This window comes from Falco biarmicus, chromosome W (assembly GCF_023638135.1).
Source record: "Falco biarmicus isolate bFalBia1 chromosome W, bFalBia1.pri, whole genome shotgun sequence".
NCBI lineage: Eukaryota > Metazoa > Chordata > Aves > Falconiformes > Falconidae > Falco > Falco biarmicus.
This window is the reverse complement of record NC_079310.1, coordinates 22,913,088-22,936,436: the sequence shown is the minus strand read 5'-3', so window position 1 is coordinate 22,936,436 and position 23,349 is coordinate 22,913,088. Positions and strand designations below refer to the sequence as shown.

Sequence of the window (23,349 nt, the reverse complement as noted above, 5' to 3'; positions counted from 1 at the left end):
AGGATGGGTAAAAACAGTTTTTCCCCAAACAGTACGATCACTCCTTGTGATGATGTAACCCAAAGGGGTTTTAGTAAACAAACAGGAATTACCTATCATGATTAAATCCAAGTGTGGGATAGACAACAGAATGTATATCCTCCAGGAGAGGTTAAAATTACCTAGATGGATAGAGGAGCACATGATGGTGGTGGTAAGTATTGGTTAGCTTGATTGAGCAATGATATTTGCACATCAGTAGCCTGGTAACTGTCAGGATTTTATTTTTAAGCATTGTTGTGGAGGCAAGCGATAAGATTAAGGATTTCATAGTGAATTTTATATATCTGTGTGGGGATACTTTCAAACGTCATTTTGAAAAATAGATGATGGTGATAGAAGCTAACTTTGATTAGGAGTCTCCCTCCTGATGTTTGAATGAGAAAATAGTTTTGAGGTAAAAAAAAAAAAAAAGTGAAATAAGCTGCTTATCTCCCTAAAAGAAAAGGGGGGAAATAGGGGTACTTAAACCAGAAACATAGTCAAGCAGTGTCCTTGTGTTTGGTTTGCATGGCAAGGTTTTGGTGGCTTCTGTGAGAAGCTGCTAGAAGCTTCCCCCATGTCCAATGGAGCCAATGCCAGCTGGCTCCAAGATGGACCCACTGCTGGCCAAGGCTGAGCCAGTCAGTGACGGTGGTACCACCTCTGGGATAGCGTATTTAAGAAGGGAAGAAAAAAACCCTGTGCAACACCAGCAGCAGCCAGAAGAGAGAGGAGTGAGAATATGTGAGATCAACAACTCTGTGGACACCAAGGTCAGTGAAGGAGGGGGAGGAGGTGCTCCAGGCACCAGAGCAGAGATTCCCCTGCAGCCAGTGGTGAAGACCATGGTGAGGCAGGCTGTCCCCCTGCAGCCCATGGAGGTCAATGGTGGAGCAACTATCTACCTGCAGCCTGTGGAGGACCCCATGTTGGAGCAACTGGATGTGTCCAAAGGAAGCTGTGACCCCGTGGAGAGCCCACACTGGAGCAGGCTCCTGGCAGGACCTGTCAACCCATAGAGAGAGGAGTCTACACTAGGTTTTCTGGCAGGACTTGTGACCCTGTGGGGGACACCCGCTGGAGCAGTCTGTTCCTGAAGGACTGCACCCATGGAAAGGACCCATGCTGGAGCAGCTTGTGAAGAGCTGCAGCCCATGGAAAGGACACATTTTGGAGAAGTTTGTGGAGAGCCCTCTCCCTTGGGAAGGACTCCATGCTGGAGCAGGGGAAGAGTGTGAGGAGTCATCCTCCTGAGGAGAAAGGAGCGGCAGAGAGAATGTGTAACGAACTGACTGTAACCCCCGTTCCCTGTTCCCCTGTGCTGCTCTGGGGGAGGAGGTAGTGAAAATCAGTAGTGAAGTGCCCAGGATGAAGGGAGGGGTCAGGGGAAGGTGTTTTTAAGATTTAGTTTTATTTCTCATTACCCTACTGTGATTTGAATGGTAATAAACTGAACTGATATTCCCAAGCCGAGTCTGTTTTGCCCATGATGGTAATTGCTGAGTGATCTCCCTGTCCTTATTGTGACCCCATGAGCCTTTCATTATATTTTCTCTCCCCTTGTTCAGTTGAGGAGAGGGAGTGATATGGTGGCTTTAGTGGGCACCTGGTGTTCAGCCAGGGTCAAACCACTACAGTTGTAGAAATTTGTATAGTAAGTAGAGCAAGTTTGTGTGGTTAAGGTTTTGGTTTGCGTGTTTGGGGCAGGGGGAAGTGTGACTACACGAACTCAAGGGAGAAAGAACTGAGGAGAGTTGTGGATCAGAGTAACAAGCAGGATGCTAGTGATTTCCATAGAAGTAATCAAAGCATGTTACAAGAACAGTTGGTGATGGTGGTTGAGAGAAAGTTCTGGTTTTATATGTACTGATTTTAAGTAGGCAATCCCCGGAGGTGCTCAGCATTCAGAGCTTTCCTGTGAGATGGAAAGGATATTGTAGTGTTAGAAAGGCAAGGGAAGCAACTTGGGGTGGGAAAGAACATACTGAAAAAGAGGAACAAGCAGAAGTGGAGGGGGATGGGTTAATCACCAGTTTAAGAAATTGCAATGGAATGGATGAGGAAGCAGAAGAGATTACTCTTTCAGCGCTGTCAGCTTTATTGAGGACACTGTCATTGGGAGCATCACCTGTAAGAGTAGTATTAGTTGTCTGAGAAACCTTGGACTGATAGAAGGCATGTTAGCAAACCAACCAAGTTTTTATTTTCCCTTTTTTATATGGATTTCCTTACTTTCCTTTTTATTCCTATACCTCTCTAAGAGAGAAAATTTTGACTGAGAGTAAAGGCTTCTCTTTTAAATTTCCCTCCTTTTGAAGCCTGTCAGCTGTAGTTTTCTTTAAATGTGCATTTAAAGCAAACAATAACCAACTGAGTGGAGATAGAGATGTGGTTTCTGTAGGGAGTGATTACCCAGGCATTTTTACATCCAGCAAGATTTAAGTTTAAGACTCATTAGTCTTAAACTACTGGGTGTTAGATAAATTGGTTAAGCTCTGTCTTAGTTTTTGCTATTTTTGGTTTAGACACTAGCCTGCCAGGTGTAGTTGAAGCTGTTAAGAATGTTTCTTTTTAACTGGAGTGCTAATAGCACTACTGTTGTCTAATTGCTAGTGTTTATTCTGGTCTCTGTTTTTATAGATCGTGCTGTTAGTATTTATTTTCAGCCCAGTCTCTCATTGGTGTGAACACCAGACTACTGTTAACTTCAAGTACATTTCTACATCTGTATAGTTTTATGGGTAAACTGGACTATATGCTTAGTCTGGCAGCACATGAATTAAAGCTGTGTTGAATGATTTTATCCATGACGTTATCAGTCTGTCTCAGTTCTGATCCCTTAATGGTATCAAAATGAAATCTGGTATCTAGATTGGAATTAGTCCATTAATCTCACTACTGATTTTTACTAATGTGATTTTTTCCTATTAGAAAAACTACTTAGTGCTTTTTTTTCCCCCCAACCTGTTGGAAAAGGTTTTCTTCTAGTTGCAGTGTCTTATTGCTAGAAAGAATATTGCATAGAGATGTCATCTAATGCAGTTAGAGAAGAAAAATGGACATTTATTTAAGAAGATAAAATTTAGTAATTAGGTAAGCAAGAGATTTTCTTTATTGCTATGAAAGCTTTAAATACAGACCTTTTTTTTTTTTTTTTTTTTTTGCCAGATCTTGGCTTGTTGGAGGTGATCTGAAAGATTCAGAAGAATTGATTTGAGATTAAACAGGTATCAGGTTGTTTTTAGAGCTCACGTTCTGATTCCGTCTTCACTCAGAAGTGAGAATCATAGAATAGAATCATATAATGATTTAGGTTGGAAAGGACCTTTAAGACTGAATCCAACTGTTAACCTAGGACTGCCAAGTCCACCACTAAACCATGTCCCTAAGCGCCATGTCTACATGTCTTTTAAATACCTCCAGGGGTGGTGACTCCACCACCTCCCTGGGCAGCCTGTTCCAATGCCTGACAACCCTTTTGGTGAAGACATTTTTCCTAATATCCAATCTAAACCTTCCCTGGCGCAACTTGAGGCCATTTCCTCTCGTTCTATCGCTTGGTACTTGGGGAGAATAGATCGACACCAACCTCACCACAACCTCCTTTCAGGTAGCTGTAGAGAGTGATAAGGTCTCCCCTGAGCCTCCTTTTTTACAGGCTTAAACAACCCCAGTTCCCTCAACTGCTCCTTATAGGACTTGTTCTCTAGACCTTCCACCAGCTTCATTGCCCTTCTTTGGACACGCTCCAGCACCTCAATGTCTGTCTTGTAGTGAGGGGCCCTGTTTCTGATACAAGCCAGGATGCTATTGGCTTTTTTGGCCACCTGGGCACACTGCTGGCTCATGTTCAGCTGGCTGTCGACCAGCACCCCCAGGTCCTTTTCCACCAGACAGCTTTCCAGCCACTCTTGCCCAAGCCTGCAGTGTTCCATGGGATTGAGAATGGAGCCATATATATAAAACAAAAAAAACCCCTTTGTTTGTCTTATCAGATGTAATAATCCATTTCATGTAATACTGGAAGGGACTGTGAACTGGAATGGGCAACTGCTGTAAAAAGGGTTTTGGAAGATGCATGAATATAATCTTCAAAATGCATTTCAGGGCATGCAGTTTGGTAGCACTTCTGTCAATATGTGAAGGGTGCATTCCATCATTCACTGTATTTCTCCATGTCCTGGTTTCAGCTGGGATAGAGTTAACTTTCTTCTTAGCAGCTAGTACAGTGCTGTGTTTTGGCTATGAGGTGAGAACAATGTTGATAACGCACTGATGGTTTTAGTTGTTGCTGGGTAATGTTTATACTCAGTCAAGGACTTTTCAGTTTCTTGAGCCCTGCCAGCCAGAGGGCTGGAGGGCACAAGACACTGAGAAGGGACACAGCCAGGACAGCTGACCTGAACCAGCCAAAGAGGTATTCCATACCATGGGACATCATGCTTGGTATATAAACTGGGAGAGTTAGATGGGAGGGATTGTTGCTTGGGGACTGGCTGGGCATCGGTCAGCAGGTGGTGAGCAGTTGTACTGTGCATCACTTGGTTTTCCTTTTCCCTTTTCCTTTGGATTTTACCCTTTTTCCCCACCTTTCCATTGTAATTGTTGTTATTGTTATTATTGTTGTTCTTACCTCTTTATTCTGTTTCAATTATTAAATTGTTTTCATCTCAACCCTGGAGTTTTACATTCCTTTCTGATTCTCCTCCCCACCCCTCCTGGTGGGGGGGGAGTGAGCAAGTGGCTGCATGGTGCTTGGTTGCTGGCTGGGGTTAAACCATGACACTCCAAGATGACCCTTCACAGAATGAGACATTGGGAATGAGGAGAAACTTGCTGGTGATTTGCAGACTATGCACAAACAGCAGTTTCTGCATGTTGCACTTATGTTGTGTTAGTTCACATCAAGTTTAATAAAAGCCGTTAAGAATTGAGGCAAAACAACCCTCAGTAGAACCTCATTATCAGAGGAAACACAGCAGATTTGTATCTTGTTCTTTTCTGGACACTACCATCTTCTATTTTTTATATTTTAAATAACAATTGTGTTCTTGTGTTTTTTCAGATTCAAAAGCTATCTGTGCGTTGGTTATTTCAAGCTCAATCTGCAGAATGGTTTAGTGTTGTGTGGTGGGGTTTTTTTGTGGTTTTTGGTTTTGGTTTTTTTAATAGAAAAAAAACAACCTAGGACCATTTTCCAATCAGTTGAATTCAGCATATTCATTTCCTTAATCTTTCTTGCAAGCTAGGGATTAATTACCTTGTGGCTTTGTGATTTTTAATTATATAAGTCTTTATTACCATAACAAGCTGTTTGCCTTTTTAGTTCAGGTGGCTCATGGTCCTGGATTGTTTTTGTGTATTAGAAGAGGATTGTGATCCTGTTACATAATAAAAATCCAAGGGGATTTTATAGCTTCATTCTGTCCATAAACCAAATTGCTTCTAGAACAGTATTTGCAGAATGTAAATTAGCTTTGCAGTAGGGGTTTGGGTAGCTTTAAGTTATATGGTTAAAAGTGTCATTGATTTTCAGGAAGGCAGTGAAGAGATCTGACAGCAAGCCAAGGCTTAGTGTTTGTAAATTGGCTCAAACCATGAGATTAAGCAGCAGCATTAGTCTTTTCAAGAGTAATGTGATAATGTCATGGAGAAATGGAGCATACCTCAGAGGCAGGTGGCGCATGCTTGTGTGAAGTGTAATAGAGTAGAAATACATTTTGCATATACATGTTGTATATGGTTAGTCATAATCAGAAGCTGTTGCTGTTAGTTATGGATTTAATATCAGTTCAAACAGGAAATTTCAGCTTCCAGTAAGACACCTGTTCAGTTGTTCACAGTTTATTAAAAAGTTTTAGTACAGGACATTTGCCTTGAGAGTATATCCCTACTTCAAATAAGTGCATTTATAAAAAATCATTTCTCTGCTTTGTTACTGCTCTACTATCTAATTCCTGTTTTGAATATAAAAGTTTATTATGTCTCCTGGTTTCTTCCTTTGTTCTTGTTTATAGAGAAGACTGACATTCAAGAATTGACCTTCATAATGGGCATATAGGGTGAGTTAATAATATACTGTTATGACAGCAAATTGATGTGCACAGTAGTTGACAGCTGAAGCTATTAAAAAAAGTATCTGACTACTTTTTTTTTCCCTTTAAAAGCTCACCGAAACAAGCAATAACACCCTAATATTTTTTGGTAACATTTTGTATATTCAGAGTACAGCAGAGGTTATCTTCATTTATCGCTATAAATGTTTAGCAACTTTGCAAGTTTTCAGATTGCTAATTGTATCTGTAATCAAACTGGTCAGTGATGTCTCCTCATTCAACATTGTAAAGCAGTGAGGAACAAAATAAATGCAGAAGGAAGTAAAAGGTTCATAATAGCAATTTTAATTGGAATGTTATGTGTGTGGGGAAAACGACATCTAATAATAGATTTCATTGTTGCTCAATTAGCACTGCTCACCTCTGCCCTGGAAAGAAAGAGAACTTGGGAATTTACATACCCTAACAATGACTTGGCTGGTAGAGTGAGATCTATAATTAAATATACAATTATAGTAGAAACTAACATCAAACAGTTGCTATTTTTTAAACAATTTTAATTTGAAGTCTTTATTATGCTATAACATTGTGTTTCTGAAATGCGGGAAATATAAATGATTCCTCAAGTTCCTAATACCTATTTTCTGAACTAATTTCAGACAGCTACTAGATGATTATTGGTTCTAACAATTGAGTCCAGTGTATTCTATGCTTAATTGATAAATTAAAATATAAAGCCTCCGATGGTTAACAGCTCAAACTATGGTGCAGAATCTCCTGGACTAGCCAATAGCAATAAAAGGCCACAGGCACAAGACAAATTCATGCATTTAGAGTGCCACAAGCATTCACAGAGTCTGTAAAATTTGCAGTCTGCATTCTGTCTATGCCTAGGTTTCTGCTGTAGCATGTATCCACAGCCTTCTGTATTTTAATAAGCTGAAACAGCTCTAGGATCCAATTTTGTGCATAAGCTGTGGCATAAATGATAAAGTGTCTGCCTGATACAGGAGGTATATTCAGAGTATACTTGAGTAGGTTTTAAATGGAGGAAAATATACCACCTTTATAGATCTGATTAATGGGATATAAGTAATAGATTATTCATCTGAGTTGTTGGAAAACTTCACTTAAATGTGGTCCAAGAGGACTTGAATCTCAGATCATTTGTATTTTAGGACAGGAGTGCGCACACTGTGAAAATCTTAGGGTCATTCAGATGCATCCTGGGACTTGTTTGATTAAGTTTCACAAGTTTATATTGGAAAATTCAGTATACAGTTAAATATTGTGCCCAAAATCTTTGCCAAAGGTTCTTATTCTGTGTGCTTCTCTTTCTCCTGCTTGGTAGTCATATTCACTTCAGTATCTGGATGATATTTATCTTTCTCATACTAGGTTAACAGGCTATCTGTGTTAGTGAGTCAACATGTTTAATGCGATATTTACCCAATCGCTCCTTGTTATAGAAGTGTGTTGGGTGTCACCAGCATTTTATACGCTCCCATGGTCCCTATAAGACATGTTGCCATATTTCTTAAGTATTGTGCAAATAAAATTAGATATATCCCTCCCTAAAGTATTTCAGTGTCTAATAAAAGATTATATGCAACATGTGGGTGTGATGAAGTAAAAAAACCAACCAAAACAACCAACCAACCAACCCACCCACCCCACCCCCAACTCTGAAAGCAAAATAAATATCTAATACAATAAAATATCAATTTATCCTTATCTAGTAGGGATAGGGTTGACTAACATTTTTGTACCTTTGTCTTAAACAGAATGTTGGCTTTGAAAGCTCAGGGAAGAAGCAGCAGGGAGAAAAAAGTAACACAGTGGTAAGTACATAATTTTTATTTCTTTTGAACCATCTGCACAATATATTAAAATATAAATCCTTTTCTTTATTCATATGTTGTAATAATCACCTCCAAAGCACTTGAATTTTACTCTGCATCATCTCTCATGGTCTTCTGAGGGCAACTTTTTAAGTTATAAGTATCTGTTGAAGAGCCAAGTGAATGATATGTATTTACAAATAAGTGTATGCATATGTAGAAAGGGGAATATGTGGGAAACGAAGTTGCAGGAAAAGTGTCTGTTTTAAAGCTTAATGTCAATTATTAAATGTTTTGACTTGTAGAGCTTTAGCATTTTATTTTTCCTAAGAACTAAAAATTATTAAAAAAAGCAGTTATAAGCATGTTTTCAAAAAACTTGGATAAAAAATGCTTTGAATGCTTTTTGGGCCTCTTACTGTTTTCTGGTTTGCTGATCTAAAGCCCAGGTGAACATCGTATCATGTCGCTTCTTATTGATGCATTAACATTATTTAGCTAGAGAGCATATTTAAGAATATCAGAAGTATTAAGCAGCCAAATAAAGTTCAATTTTCTGTTAAAAGCTCTGTGGAAAAGCAACACATGTTCAGAATCAGCTTTTTCTTTATTAAATGATGCCAGTGCAGATGGCACTAAGTTGCTTTCACCTCATATTGTAAGGGTTTCTAGAGGCAAGTATTTCTCATGAACAAAAAGAATGCCCAATAGAAGATTTTTGTCTTCATAACTTCTGTATGAATTTCTGTGGAGTTGTTGTTGTGTCCCCTACCACACCCCCACACACCCCCCAACAACTCATGACAGCAGCTTCTATCTGCTCTGATTTTTATTAATAGTGCTGCTCAGATTGTGGAAATGCTAATAAATATTGACACTTCAGTGACTGTAATTTTGAGACTTACTATAAAATACCAGTTTAAAACATACAAAATCTGCATATTTTATCTGGCATTGCTACAAACAGCACATAACTTAAGGAGATAGATGCATGTGCACATGCTTGCTTTTTTTCCAGCCTTTTGTGTAGTCTGCAAGACTGTAGGCTTTATGTGCTTTGGCATTCTCTGCTGAGCTAAGAAACTGTGCTTTTGCCACACTGCCTCAGCTCTGCTTACTGCTCCATAAGGTTTGTGGCTTCCTATGGACAAATGACTAGCATTGCTTTTCCCTTCCCCTATGCTGGTTCATCTCTTTTGACTACATTGTTATAACTGAAGAAATTAAGACAGTATCTCTTCCTTTCTGCTTGAATAGATGTTGACGGTTTGTGATACACAGCACTTAACTGTAGAGTAGATCCAGACATAATCCCTCAAAGGACTAAACCGGAAGGTATAAGCAGTTTAATATGGTTTTATACCTCTTCTAGAGGCTTACCATCTCTTAGTCTGGTTGTTCTGTGTATTTAATTTTCATTGCTTTCTTTGTCTAGAAAGTCAGGAACTTGTTTGTTTCCATGGATCTTTTTCACAGCAACAATGAAAGAAAATGGAGTTATTTAATGTAGAAACTAGTGAATTCTGAAAGCAAAGCGGTTCTGAAGTAGCTTGGTACAGCTAGGTGTATCAGATAGCTGTGATTACTAGCTGTATCGTAGCTCTGGGTATTTGTACTGCATGTTTTAAAAAAAAAGGGGGGGGATATGGTGGCTAGTGGGGGATGGAGTTCACTTCAGTATCCTATTGGGATAAATAGTTCGTATTCCCAGTGTCATGGTTTTAACCCCAGCTGGCAACTAAGCACCATGCAGCTGCTCGCTCAGTCCTCCCACATTGGAATGAGGGAGAGAATTGGAAAGGTAAAAGTGAGAAAACTTGTGGGTTGAGATAAAGGCAGTTTAATAGGTAAAGCAAAAGCTGGGCACGCATGCAGAGCACAACAAGGAATTCATTCACTACTTCCCATGGGCAGGCAGGTGTTCAGCCATCTCCAGGGAAGCCAGGCTCCATCATGTGTAATGGTTACTTGGGAAAACAAATGACATCACTCTGAACATCCCCCCCCCCCTTCCTTTTTCTTCCCCCAACTTTATATACTGAACATGATGTTCTGTGGTCTGGAATATCCCTTTGGTCAGTTGAGGTCAGCTGTCCCAGCTGTGTCCCTTCCCAACCTCTTGTGCTGCACCCCCAGCCTTCTCGCTGGTGGGGTGGTGTGAGAAGCAGAAAAGTCCTTGACTCTGTGTAAGCACTGCTCAGCAATAACTAAAACATCCCTGAAAACTAACTCTATCCCAGCCAAAACCAGCACATCAACTCACGTGTACAATCTCTGCTTCCAGTCTTTATTGTTTCCAAGGCATGTGTTGTTCTGTTTATACTCCTGTTTGAAGAGACCGCTGTTGGTGCTGCTTTTTGAAGTGGTGTGTTTTTCCATGGCTTTGCAGATCACTGAACAAAATGAGATAGAACAAAATGAGACAATATTCCTTTTTGTTAAAGGCTTTTTTCATTTGTAAATGTTGGCAGTGGAATTCCTCTTGTGTCTTTATGTGCAGCCTGTGAGGCTTGGAGAAGGCATGGGTAGCTCTGATTCAGTGAGTACGTCAGCTTCAGTAGCATCTTCGGCATCTGGCTGTGGGTGGCTGGAGGATGCCATGCTGGAGTCTGCTCCTGTGGAAGAAGCAGGAGGAGGTTATGCTGAAATAAATTCTCTCTCTTCCTTCCCTCTCTCATTTATGTGTATACACACACACACATAGGTATGTATACACTTCTTTCTTTTTTAAGCATTTAGCAGCCAGGGGAAGTTTGAAAATCTGCCCACATAAGTATTTCTGAAGTTGTCTAGTTGGTTTTTAAATAGACCAGTTTCTGTTTTACAGTGCCTGAAAATGTCAACAAAGCGGAATTTGTTTGTGCGGCTGGTGCCATGCCGTTGTCTGCGTGGAGAGGAGGAAGTGGTCACTATGCTTGATTATTCTCACTGCAGCCTGGAACAGGTGCCTAAGGAGATTTTTACTTTTGAAAAGACCTTGGAAGAGCTCTATTTAGATGCTAATCAAATTGAAGAGCTTCCAAAGGTATGTTGGGTGGTTTCCCTTTCAGTTACATTTATTAATTCTTACTTTGTCAGCATTGTAGAAGCTGATAGTATCTAGCTTTTAGGCCGCAGTTTGCCAAATACTTTTAAGTAAATGGTCCCAGAAGAAGCAACCCTGGTAGAAAGAATGTTTATGTATTCCAGCTTGACTAGTTTGCTGTGCTGAATTGGGATGAAACTGCTTAAATAACTGATCTAGCACAAGAGAGGTACCTAGCAGGAGGCAGGCTAATTTATTTCTGTAGCAGTGTCTGCTCAAATTGACTGACTGTATTCAACAAATTGCTGCATTATTTTGAATCTCTGATAACACATGAAGATTAGAAGAATCAAGATTAATGTCTTGTTCAGATCTCTGTGCCCACAAAAGACAATTACAGTCCAAAGTATGTATTCACTTGAAGTCCTGCTTCTTCTTTGAGTGACTGAAGAGACTTTCTGAAGTATCTCAAATTACTCAAGTTCAAAAACCAGAGAGCTGGAATGCCACTTTGATTACATCTTTATTATAGAAATTAATATTTGTTGTTTGTTCTGAAATCTGAGGACAAACTGCACGCTGAATTAACAGTATACTAGAGAAAAGAATGAAAATTTTTGCCAGTGAGACTTTTGGGAAGTACAAAGTGATCATTACAATAGACTTGTTTCCATTACTAGGTCCTACCTTGATGGAATTAAAGACTTAATATTTAAAATTCTTTTGTCACAATTATGTGCAAATCTTCACTGTCATGCAGAAAAACCATAGAATGCTTTGTTAGATTGTTTGAAAGTTTCCTATAACTGCTTCAGGTTTTTCTGGTTTGGATTTTTTGAAAGATAAATGAAACTAATAAGGAAATAACTGTCAAATTACTGTCCTGAAATTGCTTTATCGGAAGCCCTGGATTCCAGTAAAACTGATTTAAACCAACTGAGTGCTTTTGAAACTCCACCTTTAAATGCTCCTGAGAAGTCATCAATGAAAATCTATATTTGTACGTTGAATAGAGCTAATAACATATTAGTTAAAACTAGACATTTTGTCAAAGTCTGTTACAGTTTAGAACCTCCACTATATTATTCTTGTCTCCTCCCAAGCAGATATTTCTTTACTTAGACACTTTAGGTTTTATTAGCTTGCTTCTAAAGACTTTGTATCAGTCTTTGAGATTTTTTTCAGATTATTTAAGAACTTCATTCCTGTCTCTCATTCTTTATTAAAGAATAAAATCGAATGCTTAAAAAACAGAATAAAATACCTTTCTTAGCTAAAATATTAAATCTTCTGGACTCTTCTTGCATTAAATTTCTAATTTTTCCCAAATCATAAGAACTAAGCAAACATCTTCCAAACTGATAATTCTCAAAAAAATTCCCTTTAGTAATTTTAAAAGAGGAAGAAGGACTGTACTGCAGTGATCAAATGAATGCATGTTGGCATTCTAGACCAGAAGTCTGTTAGTCTGCTTTGTCTTCCTTTTCTGTTACATGCCATTTGATTTCATTAATCAGTTCCTATATGAAATCCAGTTTTGGCACGTGAGTAAACTGAAAGGTGTGCAGTCTACCAGTTGCCTTGATCTAGTCTAAAATTAAATTAGCCACACAATTAGAAAGACTGATTGAACATTTGTGTATTATTTCTTTTTGCTTTTCTTTGCAGGACTGCAGGGACCTGTAATACCCTACGCTTGCTTCATGTTAATGTATTTGTACATTGTAATAAATCATCCTTATAGGCTTATTTTTGAGAAGCTACGCATTTTTTTCAGCTTTTAAGTGATTTTAGTCACTTTTTAACTACCTTTTCAATTTTCATAAGAAAGAAAACACATGTGTCTATATATGTGTATAAATACTGTAAAGGAAATGAAGAAGAGAGATTAAGGAATAGTAAAGACATAGTAAAAATGTTTTATTTAATAATTTGATAGAAACTGTAATATTAAAACTATCCATAGAAGGGCTGTAGGGGGAGGCCTGTAACGTTTGAAATGATCCTATCCGATTTGGAGCCAGAGTTTCAAGCTGTGTATGCCTTTGCCCTAACCCAAGCTTACTTAGTCTTTCAGCTCTGAAGAAGGCTTCTAATTAAGCCATCCTCTCAGATGAAGGGTGTGGTACTTATTAGGCTGTCTCCAGCTTTGTGAAGCCTGATTAAGAAAGTTTCATTCTTCCCCTTTACTCTTTGCCCCGGTGATGTGTTCTTATTCCTCTTTTGCAATTTGCTGCCCTTTGTATACCACAACACAACTGGTTTTGGGCTGTCTTGTCAACCTGATTGCTGAAGTAGCCTGTCTGTGTATGTGGTTGGGCTTTTGTTTGGGTTTTTTTTTGGTTTTTTTTTAATTGCCCCCAATCTTTTCAGAACCTCAATGTACTTCAAAAATTGGTTCTTACAGTATAGCTCCTCAATTAATTTGACTGGCTAAGGATGCAGCATGAGCAAACTGCAATGGGGAGAAAGATGGTGGTAGAGAAAGGACTTCACTTTACCTGAAACTGGTGGTGATGTCTCAGTTTCAAAAGTGACTGGGCATTTCAAATGCTTTCATCTTGTGTGCTAAATCACATCTGAAAAGGTACTCTGTTTATCCCAAGTGCCATGGTCTACATTTGAGCTGAGAAGCTCAAAATGCAGCAGTTATAGTTTTCCTGCTCACTTTGCTGTTTGGAAGAAATTGGAATTCTGTAGTAAAATAGAGCTTAATTATATGACTTCTCATGTTTACTACCAGTAATGATGATCTAATTAGTCACTGAATATGTAAGCATTATTAAAAAACAACAACAGCAAAAGGGAACAACTACAAAGTCAGCACCCTACAAAACTTGCCCCCCCTTTTTTCCTTTAGGGATCTTGCAATTCCTTGTGTTGCATTTGTTTTCACCTGACCAATCAGGGAAATTTCTAATGATTCCAGATTATTGTTTTCAGGGATGAGTTTTAAGTATATATTCTTTCTTGAAGTACTAAAATAAAGGAATGGCTCCAAAACACATGAGCTCATCAAAGTTCTCATTCCCATCTAATATCCTAAGGTAGCTTTAACTCTTCAAAGCTTTAATGATATCAACTGGTTCTAACAGGTGTGCATTTCTGAGGAATTAAAAACATCAGTGGAGGAGTTCAAGCTCATTCCTTGAGCTGTCCATCTTGCTAATTTGTCTGCTTTTGTTCTGGGGTGGTACATGCAAACATTAAATGAATGGGGCTTGTTCAGTGGTTTGTAGTCTAAATAATGGCCTCATAATTGAGAAAGACCCAAGAAATTTCAGTTGAACTAAACTGGTTGCTAGGACATTGGGATAAATATTTTTTTTTAGTCATAGAAGACTTCCTGGTTTTGTCTGATCTTTTCTCAGAATTCCATAAGAAAAGAACATTAAGCCCAGGTATTTATGAATGAACTTATCCAAAATTCTTGGGAAAAGAATATTTCATCATAAATTGTTCAGAGGAACCTTTTCATCCACTTTCTTACAGATATTTATTTTGTACTCTCTGTAAGCTTTGAGGATCATTTGAGGATTATTTTTTTTTCTTCTGTTCCAGTATTATTACTTGCCCTATTTTGTTAATTTGTAAAGCTTTGGGTAAGAATATCAAGGTACCTTGCATATAAGAAGAGATCTGGTTCTGAGCTAATACTTGATACAAATTATAATATATATATATACAGAAGAGATTATACAGTTTGCTGTATCCTTAGATCAAAATTTTGTTGGATTTTGGTGGACTTAAGCTAGGAAACATGGAAGGGAAAAAAACCAAAACTTGTAAGATTTAATGGAATAAAATTTAAACTTTTAGAGAAGATCAAATTCTGTGTTCCAGAACTATCAGAGTTTTAAAAATGTATCTTTTTTTTTTCTTTTTTTAAGAAACTAATTACTTCTGGGGTATCACATGGCATGTTTATTATGGAAAATATTTTGCGATGTTTGCAGGACTATGTGTAACTACGGGTCACAATTTCTGAGATACTGGAAGGAATTTGTAGGAAGTGTTAAGCATAGCTGCTGGCTTGTTGTGACCATTTGCAGTTTTTTGCTTTCCTAAGCATCAAAAACTTAGTCAATTTTGAATGAAACTAGTTAAATAAAGTTTTTGTAGCCAAAGACTTTAAATAGTCTAGCCTTTAAACCATAATGTCAGAAGTTTAAAGGGAATAAAAATAAAAGCTATATAGAGGAAACTAAGTGAAAGTTGCATTCACTTTTTTTCTGTGTTTCAACAGCAACTTTTTAACTGCCAGTCTCTGCACAAGCTGAGTTTGCCAGACAATGATCTAACCACATTGCCAGCATCCATTGCAAATCTCATTAATCTCAGGGAACTGGATGTCAGCAAGAACGGTAAGTCACTTATTGTATTTGGGTAGCTAAAAGGCAAATCACCATTGACTGTACAAAGATACTAGTGAAAGTGTAGTTTCTTGAAGCTGCATAGCTAATAAATTTTAAATTACTACTCTAAATTTCTGCTTAATATAAAAGATGCTCTTTATGATCCGTGATATTTGCTTTTAATTATCTCTATTAAATTGGTTTGTACTTTGAGGTGAAAATATTTCTGTGTTCTTTCAAAAATGCTTGTGCTCAAATGTATTACTTTTAGTGGCTTTCCTCAAGTTTTACTATACTGAAGAGAGTTTGCACAAGAATTTGTAAAATTTTGCTGGATTCTCTATTTGGTTTCATTAAAAAATCGTTTTCTGTTTATTTTAATGAGCTGTCTGAAAATTGTAGTAGGGCTTGGCTGCTATGCTGTCAGGTGGTAACCTCTGCATGGGGAGAACTAGTGACTATGGACGATGACTGGATTGCTTGTCTGACTTGCGCAGCATGATAGATTTTTAACATGTTACCTATTATAAATTATGAAATGTTGTCAGCCAAGTATTGTACGCATGGGGTCTGTTAATGGTGATGTTTTGGCAAGTTGGCAGGTGTCTGCAACTGAGGAAATTGAAATAACTTATATTGTCATCAGACTTGTTTGCATGGCTTATTTGGGGGGAGGGGAATTCAGTCATGCTAATTAATGAGCATATAATAGTCTCATCTTACTAATTCAAAGTGAAATTAGAGGACCTCTCCTTGAAATCTTATTTGAAAATAAGGGTTATATAACTATGCCAACGATTTTATCGTATCAAATTCATTGTTTTATTTGGACAACTAGCTAATTATGACTCCACAAAACTAAGTTCTGCTTTATTAAGAAAGTATTCCAGTTGTTGAGGCATTGGCATTATCCTTTGTTGTCCATTGTAGCCTAATCTGTACTTAAAGTGTTACTTTATTATTTCTGCTTAATGAATGCAGCATTTAGTGTGATAAATTGACCTGATTGTCATTGCTCTGTTCCTGGTACAAGTGGATTAATAGTCTGTCTTAAAGAACATTGGCCTTAAACTTTCATAGTGACACACAACAGAGAAAGAATCATCTTTTTGTCCTAGGCTGAACTGTTAAAAGGATTAACTGTTTGCAACACAAGTTCACAATGCAGAAGACTTGAAAGCAGCAAAAGGGGTTTTGAGTTCTAGTGCTGGCAAATTCTTTAGCCTATGTACATAAATAGGCAGCTGGCCACTTACCAGCTAGAGAGTTAGTTGTCTGTCCAAAATAGCATAACCTTTAGCTAAGCCTTCAAAGAGCTGCTGAAAGAGCACTTGTTTCTCTGAGGCATATGAAGAATTTAAGGAGGCAATAGCTGAATGATACACTATCTCAGTAAACTGTGAAGCTCTGTTTTTGAGGGGTTGTTTTGTTTTTAACACTTATCAGAGAAATGATAGGTCACAAACTTATTTAAACTATTATCATGTGCCTGTTCCCAGTCTTATCACTGCTTGGATAGCTACTCTGCCTATTGTTGCACATCAAAAATAGTCCTGCGGTCACATGCTTATTTACTTGGGACATGTTGTCTCCCACCATTCCTGAAAGCTCTGTAAAATTAAAAAAAAAAACACAACCAAAACAAACCAAGCAAATCAGGGTCCCTGTTTGTCCTTGTTGGGCAAAGTAAGAAATAGTGTTGTTCTGGCTTCTAATACATTTGGTAATATTTGAGACTTCTGTTTGTTGACTTAAGTGCCTTTTCTGTTTATCTACTGTTGCAACCACAAAATTATTTTTTTTCTTGATGACTGCAAGCCTATTCTCTTCACCTGTGTCTCCCTTTTCTCCTGGTAAGAATTTACAGCTCAGTTTCTCACTGTCCATTAATGTTGTGATGTTCCTATATAATAGAGCCAAATACAAGTTTTTTTGCGTTTTCCAAAACTAGCAAAACTTATTAAGCATCTCTGATTCTTCCTTTTTCTTTGTTAAATATTGAAATAATACAGTGTGGAAGCAGTGGACTTTGTGGGAAGCACGGGGTTGCTTTCTCTTAATTAAAAAAGAATTGCAGGGGATTAATCACCAATCTTAGTGAAGGATGATGAGAAATGTCAAATTCTAAGAGTGTGTTTTTCAAATTCCTGCAGTTGTGACAAATTAAGGCAATAGTTCCTGTATTTTTCTTATAGTATTAATATAGCTTAAGCGTTTTCTTCTGATGTAGATGGAGCTGAATCATGGAGTGCAGATGCTTTCAGATCAAATATGCATTTAATCATAAAGGTTGCATTTTAGAAGGTGTCCTGGTTTCAGCTGGGACGGAGTTAATTTTCTTCCTAGTAACTGGTACAGTGCTGTGTTTTGGATTTAGTATGAGAATAATGTTGATAACACACTGATGGTTTTAGTTGTTGCTGGGTAATGTCTCTACTGAGTCAGGGACTTTTCAGTTTCTTAGGTCCTGCCAGTGAGAGGGCTGGAGGGGCACAGAAAATTGGGAGGGGACACAGCCAGGACAGGTGACCTGAACTGGCCAAAGGGATATTCCATGCCATATGATGTCATGCTGAGTATATAAACTGGGGGGAGTTGGGGGGGAGGGATTGCAGTTGCTGCTTGGGGACTGGCTGGGCATCGGTCAGTGGGTGGTAAACAATTGTATTGTGCATCACTTGTTTTGGTTTTTTCCTTGACTTTCTTCTCTTTCTCTTTCTCTTTTTGTTATATCCCTTTCCATTATTATTATTATTATTATTATTATTATTATCATTATTTACTTTAATTATTGAAGTGCTCTTATCTCAATGAACAGGTTTTACCTTTTTTTTGTTTGTTTGTTTGGGGTTTTTTTTGGTTTATTTTGTTCCCAATTCTCCTCCCCATCGGAGGAGTTAGCAGCTGCATGGTACTTTAGTTGCTGGCTGGGGTTAAACCACAACAGAAGGATAGTTAGACTTTAATTTTCAAATACCAATAGACATGAAATATGATAGGGTTTTCATATAAGATAGTTGAGCTGTTTATGGCACAGGCATAATGTAATGTATTGACCAAAGAGAAGTGCTTCTAAACAGCTGATAGAAAAATTAATGAAGCTTTGATTTTAAAATGTGGTCAGGTTATCTCATTAATTGCAGAGTTTGGCTCTGCAGCTAGCTCACAGGACAGAGGGAGACCTGTTGCACAGGAGAGCATCCAGCCTCTCAAGAAGAACTACACACATATATGCATAATATTTGTTTTGATGTTTAGATGAAAAATCAAAATTGCAAAAATTCTTCAAGATAGCAGGTGCTTTACATAAAAAGTATTAGTCTAAGAAAGTGATCTTTATGATGTTTTAATAGCTCATAATATGTCTTGCCTTTTTAATTTCAGATTTAAATGTCTAATTTAAAATATACAATATATAAAACTGTATAATAGAGGCATGGCAGGTATGCAAATATGGATAATTAATAATATTTAATCATATTTAATCGGAACAAAGATTCACCTAGTCTGGTGTTCTGTCTCCAACAGTAGCCAAAAGCAGAATCCTAGGGAAGATTTAGCAAAGTACAGAAAAGCCAGGAGACGTGCATGTTTCTCTGTATGCTTCCAGTGTCCAGCACCTTTTATTATTGGGCCTTCTTGAGCCAGACAGAGTGGAGGTTTTATTCAGTAGTCTTCATTTGACTCTTCTGTCAATATATCTAGTCTTTGCATGAAGTGATGGATATTTCAAGGCATGTGCTGAATTAGAGTACAAACCTGTAATGGTTGTATGTTCTTTACTTACATTTAAAGCAATAGAATAGTAAGTGAAATAATACAGCAAGAATAAACCAAGACAAGGTAATGCACCTAATCACTACCACATGTGACTGACTATAGTGGTTAAGAAAGATACATCACCAATTGCCTTAATAATTTACCATCATCCAGATCCACAGTTGCTGGGGAGCCCCGGTCACAGCAAGGATTTGGCGAGCCTTTCCCAACAATTGGGAGGTCCTACGCAGTGCATCCACTCATAGGTGAGGTCTCCAAAGTCACTATAAGAGGATCCAGCTTTTATACTGTTGAATAAACAAGCTCACCTAATTTCAAATGTGGAAACATCTAGTTTCACTCTCCTCTTAGAACTCATGGAAGCCTGGCCAGGGCTCAGGGAGGAACCAAGAGACTTTCCCTTATCTACTTGATTTTAACCACTGGTTTGCAAACAAGGCCATATATCTGGTTTCATAGCCTTGACTACCTGTCTCTAAGCAAGGAAGGATGCACTATATCTTTGCTAATGATTATATTCTGTCTAAGCTATGTCTTTCACTAATGATCATGCATATTTTGCTAATGATTGGATACTATATATATATAAAAATATATATAAAAATAAAACATTCGGTTGGCAGGTTCATCTAGAGGTCAACTTTGTCTCAGGACCTGTTGCTCAGGCCTCAGTACTTTACCCTTCCAAAAAACTCCAAAGAACCCTCCAAATAAACATTCAGCTTCTATTTTTCATTGTATAAACTTAACAAAGCAGCCCCCAGTTTAGTCATACCTTACAAACCTGAAAGTGACCATTGTTAAAGGGAAGACAAATGAGAAAGGGAACTTTAAAACTTTCAGAACACGTAGAACTGGAGAAAAGGTCTTTGTAAAGTGAAGATGGAGAGGTGAATCTGCTTATTAAGCTATAAGTAGATACTTGTCAAGCAAAGTTGCTTCAAATAAAAATCAGGAAATCCAATAGAATTTGTTTTCAGAATTTTGTAAACATTTTGTAAGATTTTTTTTAGATTATTGATTTCCTTGATAAAAGCAAATGTGTTTTAATAAGGGAATTTTTCTGTGTAAACAAAGTAGAAATAGTAGAGAATGAAAAGCTATATAAATGTATTAAAATCTGTGTTTTATTAAATCTATAACAAGTTTAATAATTATAGGTTAAACCTATGACAGATTTGTTATTTGAGTTGTACTTCTTGAGAAAAGTAGGTTTCTTCCACGTGTCTCCAAGCTTATATGTTTTTGCATTTAGTAAGAGAAAGACAGAAAACCACACTTCTGTATTGCTCATATTCAAAGAAAACCAAGTTGCAAGGGATTTTACTAGTTTTAGTGCTCCAGTAGTTGTCACCATCTTCCTTACAAGAGTGCAAGAGGAGCAACTGATGTGACATAATAGCAGGTTTCAAAAAGCTTTGGGATATCTGTTTGCAGGACTAAACAGGAGTATATATGCAATAGTTGCTCCTTTAAATGATTGATTTAGGATAGGTTTTCACTAAATAAGCCAGAGGTTCCTAAGCTGTTTGGAGACTACTAGCATACTGAGTACCACCTTGTACACGGAGGCCAACCTTGTGCTGAGCTGCAACTCCAGCTCTGAGCAGGAAGGTGTTACTGCTGCCCTACAACCTGGTTAGGTGTCTTCTGAAAACCTGAGATCCTGGTTGATCTGAAACTAGCTGTGGCAGGGGTTCCTTTAAGAATTTTGGAAAGAGTAATGAACCTTCAAAAGGAAGGATGGATGAGTCAGCATTGTGCAGTGAATTGATCGGGCTTGAACACACTGCTTACTTTCAATAATGAAAAATGCTGCTTTTAATTCAGAAGATATGCAGAAATCCTAAATTTAAGCAAACTATATAAATGTATAAGAATACAGACTGTGACTGATACTTTAGTTTGTTTTCAGTTTAAACTTTCAGCTTTTACATAATCTTTGGGAGAGTTGTGGTGTATTTTTTTGAGCTCTGAAAATATTTTGATTGCCATATTTGATCCACAGTGGCTGGAAGGACAGTTGTAGCAGAGGCCTGAGTGGAAGAACAGATTGCTTCCTAATAGCTGCTTGCCCAGAAGTTGAGACCAGGATGAATAGATTAGCTGAGGGAGGAATGTACTTAATTAAGGTTGCTTTTGTATTCATGCAAACTGAGCCTGTATGTTTTCCTCTGTCCCCTCTACACTTGTAAGGGGTACAGAGTAGGAAGGGTGTACAGTGGGCTATAGTTTCATTTGTCTTGCAGTAAGAAGGCTTTTTGGTGTGGGGCGCTCTGCCTGTTGTTTGGAGAGAATTTTTTTTCCTCACATTCCCCACAAATTGAAATATCCATCTGTAAACCCTTTCCTTTAGGGTCATCACCCATATGGCTTCCGCAGGTCTCATTTGTTAGTGATTTTCTTTCTCTGTGCTTTTTGGAAATTGAGGTAATACTTTTTTATGGCAAGCTGGTTTAAAACGTTTCTGTGTGAGAAGAGATGGAACTTGATTTAGAGGCACTGCCACTGCTGTCTAGCACTAATGGTTTGAATAACTGAAGTGAAGTTTGGGCCTACTACTTTTAGCATTTGACTGTGAAGAAAAATATGACTACATGACTAGAGTATGAACAGCAGAGCAAGCCCCCATCTGCAGTAGGGCTGAAACAGCAGTGTACTAGGGTGTCAGCTCTGGGATCCATTGCAGTGAAGGCTTCTGCCAGCAGTGGATGTAACTTGCACAATTTTCTGTAAATCTGGAATTGCCAGTATTTCTGAGTGAAAAATCTGAGAGAGTTAAAGATCAAGTGAAATACCTTACTTCAACCATGCTGTGTGATCCAGAACTGAAGTTGATTACCTTCAGACTTATGGCCATTGACCCAAAATCCCTATATGACCTTTTTGGTATCCTCTTTGGGCATGCGGTCTGGGATCCTGATTAAACACCACTCTGTAGGTTAGGCTGGTTAGCTGGTGAGTTTTTGCCAAGTAGAGTTCTGAATGATTAATGCTTTCTGCTTTTGGCTCAGTCCAGACAAGAATTTTGGATTGTTCTTCCTTACCTTACTGCCAATTTTTCCTTAACAGTCTTCCAACTGTCATTTTGTATCTTCATTCCCCCACCGCCCCCACTCCCCCCTTTTTTTAAAGTATTGTTCTTGGTAAAAACTAGCTAGTGAGTTTAAAAGTTCCTGAAATTTGGGAAAACAGGGAGAAAGAAACAGACAAGTAAATATTAAATGCTATTATACAAATCTCATTTCTGTGGGAAATTACAACAAAAATAACTTTGCTCTCAATTCAGTTTGTGGATCTGGTGGTTAGAATTAAAGATTACCAGCAAATCGAGTTTTCTCCTGTTGTGCTCTGCAAATGGTCATAGTCTACAAGTGTGGCGGGTTTGTGGTTTTCTTGTAAAACAGTAAGCATGATCTGTAAATCAGCTACAGCACTGAAATGGGTTGGGGATGATGGTTGTTATCATGTAAAGTAAGAAACAGCAGGATGAAGAACCTGTCCACGTCTTACAAAAGGAGTGTAGAAAGATGTGGTCACAGAGATCCTTGAGATTTCCTGAGCTTTCTTAACAGGGGAAGAAGATTCAGGGCACTAAGGGTATATGGAAAGCAGAGGAGGAACAGCTCCTTTTATAAAGTGCTCTTTACAGCCCTTTGTCTCTCATCTTTCTCTAGTGTCTCTCTGCCTTCTCTCTTTCTTACTTGCTTTTTGAATTTGCTTTATTGGTGAGAGAACTGAAAGAATACTAATCCAACTGTATCTGCATGTTTCTAGTATGCAGGAGGGATATAGCTGAGGAAAAGTGAGTGTCTGAAGGTGGTTGTATAGCCAGTTAGTAAATGCATCTGGTAGAGAGAAGCAGTCTCCTTTTTTTTTTCCTTCTATCTTCTGAATCTGTACTTACATACATTAGGTGTATTTCATGCTGTCATTCCCAGTTTACTGCTCTTTTAAAATGATGGCTGCCACTTATCCATACTGAAGTGTTGAGTGAAGTTGGTAATGACTATATATAATGTAACAATCCTGGCTCTAAGAACAAGCAGAATTAAATTAATGGGCTCCTTCGTCATTGACTTTCTCATCAGATTGAATTTCTGTTGTTAATTTGTTGTTAAAACTGTTGCTGCCTCTTACCCAAGGCATAGTCAAAGAAGAGACTACTGTAGAGTCCTCTGATTATGTACAAAAGCATGCTAATTTAACATGTCTGTGTTTGGATAGCTAGTATTTTATTTGGCTGTTCTTTTGAGAGTAAGTTTACATTG

General features: G+C 38.0%; 1 protein-coding gene across 21 annotated transcripts in view; it reads left to right on the top strand.

The window, feature by feature from the left end:
• The window catches only part of LOC130141885 (erbin-like), a 123,967-nt gene that overhangs the window by 37,387 nt on the left and 63,231 nt on the right, over positions 1–23,349 (top strand). For 14 of the 21 annotated variants that reach the window (XM_056323158.1, XM_056323169.1, XM_056323171.1 and 11 more), the window contains 4 exons: positions 6,039–6,083; positions 7,862–7,918; positions 10,746–10,943; positions 15,190–15,307. In XM_056323158.1, the coding sequence (XP_056179133.1) occupies positions 10,755–10,943; positions 15,190–15,307 (307 nt within the window). In that variant the 5' untranslated portion in view covers positions 6,039–6,083; positions 7,862–7,918; positions 10,746–10,754. Of the gene's footprint in view, positions 1–3,254; positions 4,439–6,038; positions 6,084–7,861; positions 7,919–10,745; positions 10,944–15,189; positions 15,308–17,094; positions 17,152–23,349 lie in introns of those variants that run through there. The other 7 variants (XM_056323163.1, XM_056323165.1, XM_056323164.1 and 4 more) reach the window with 4 other exon arrangements.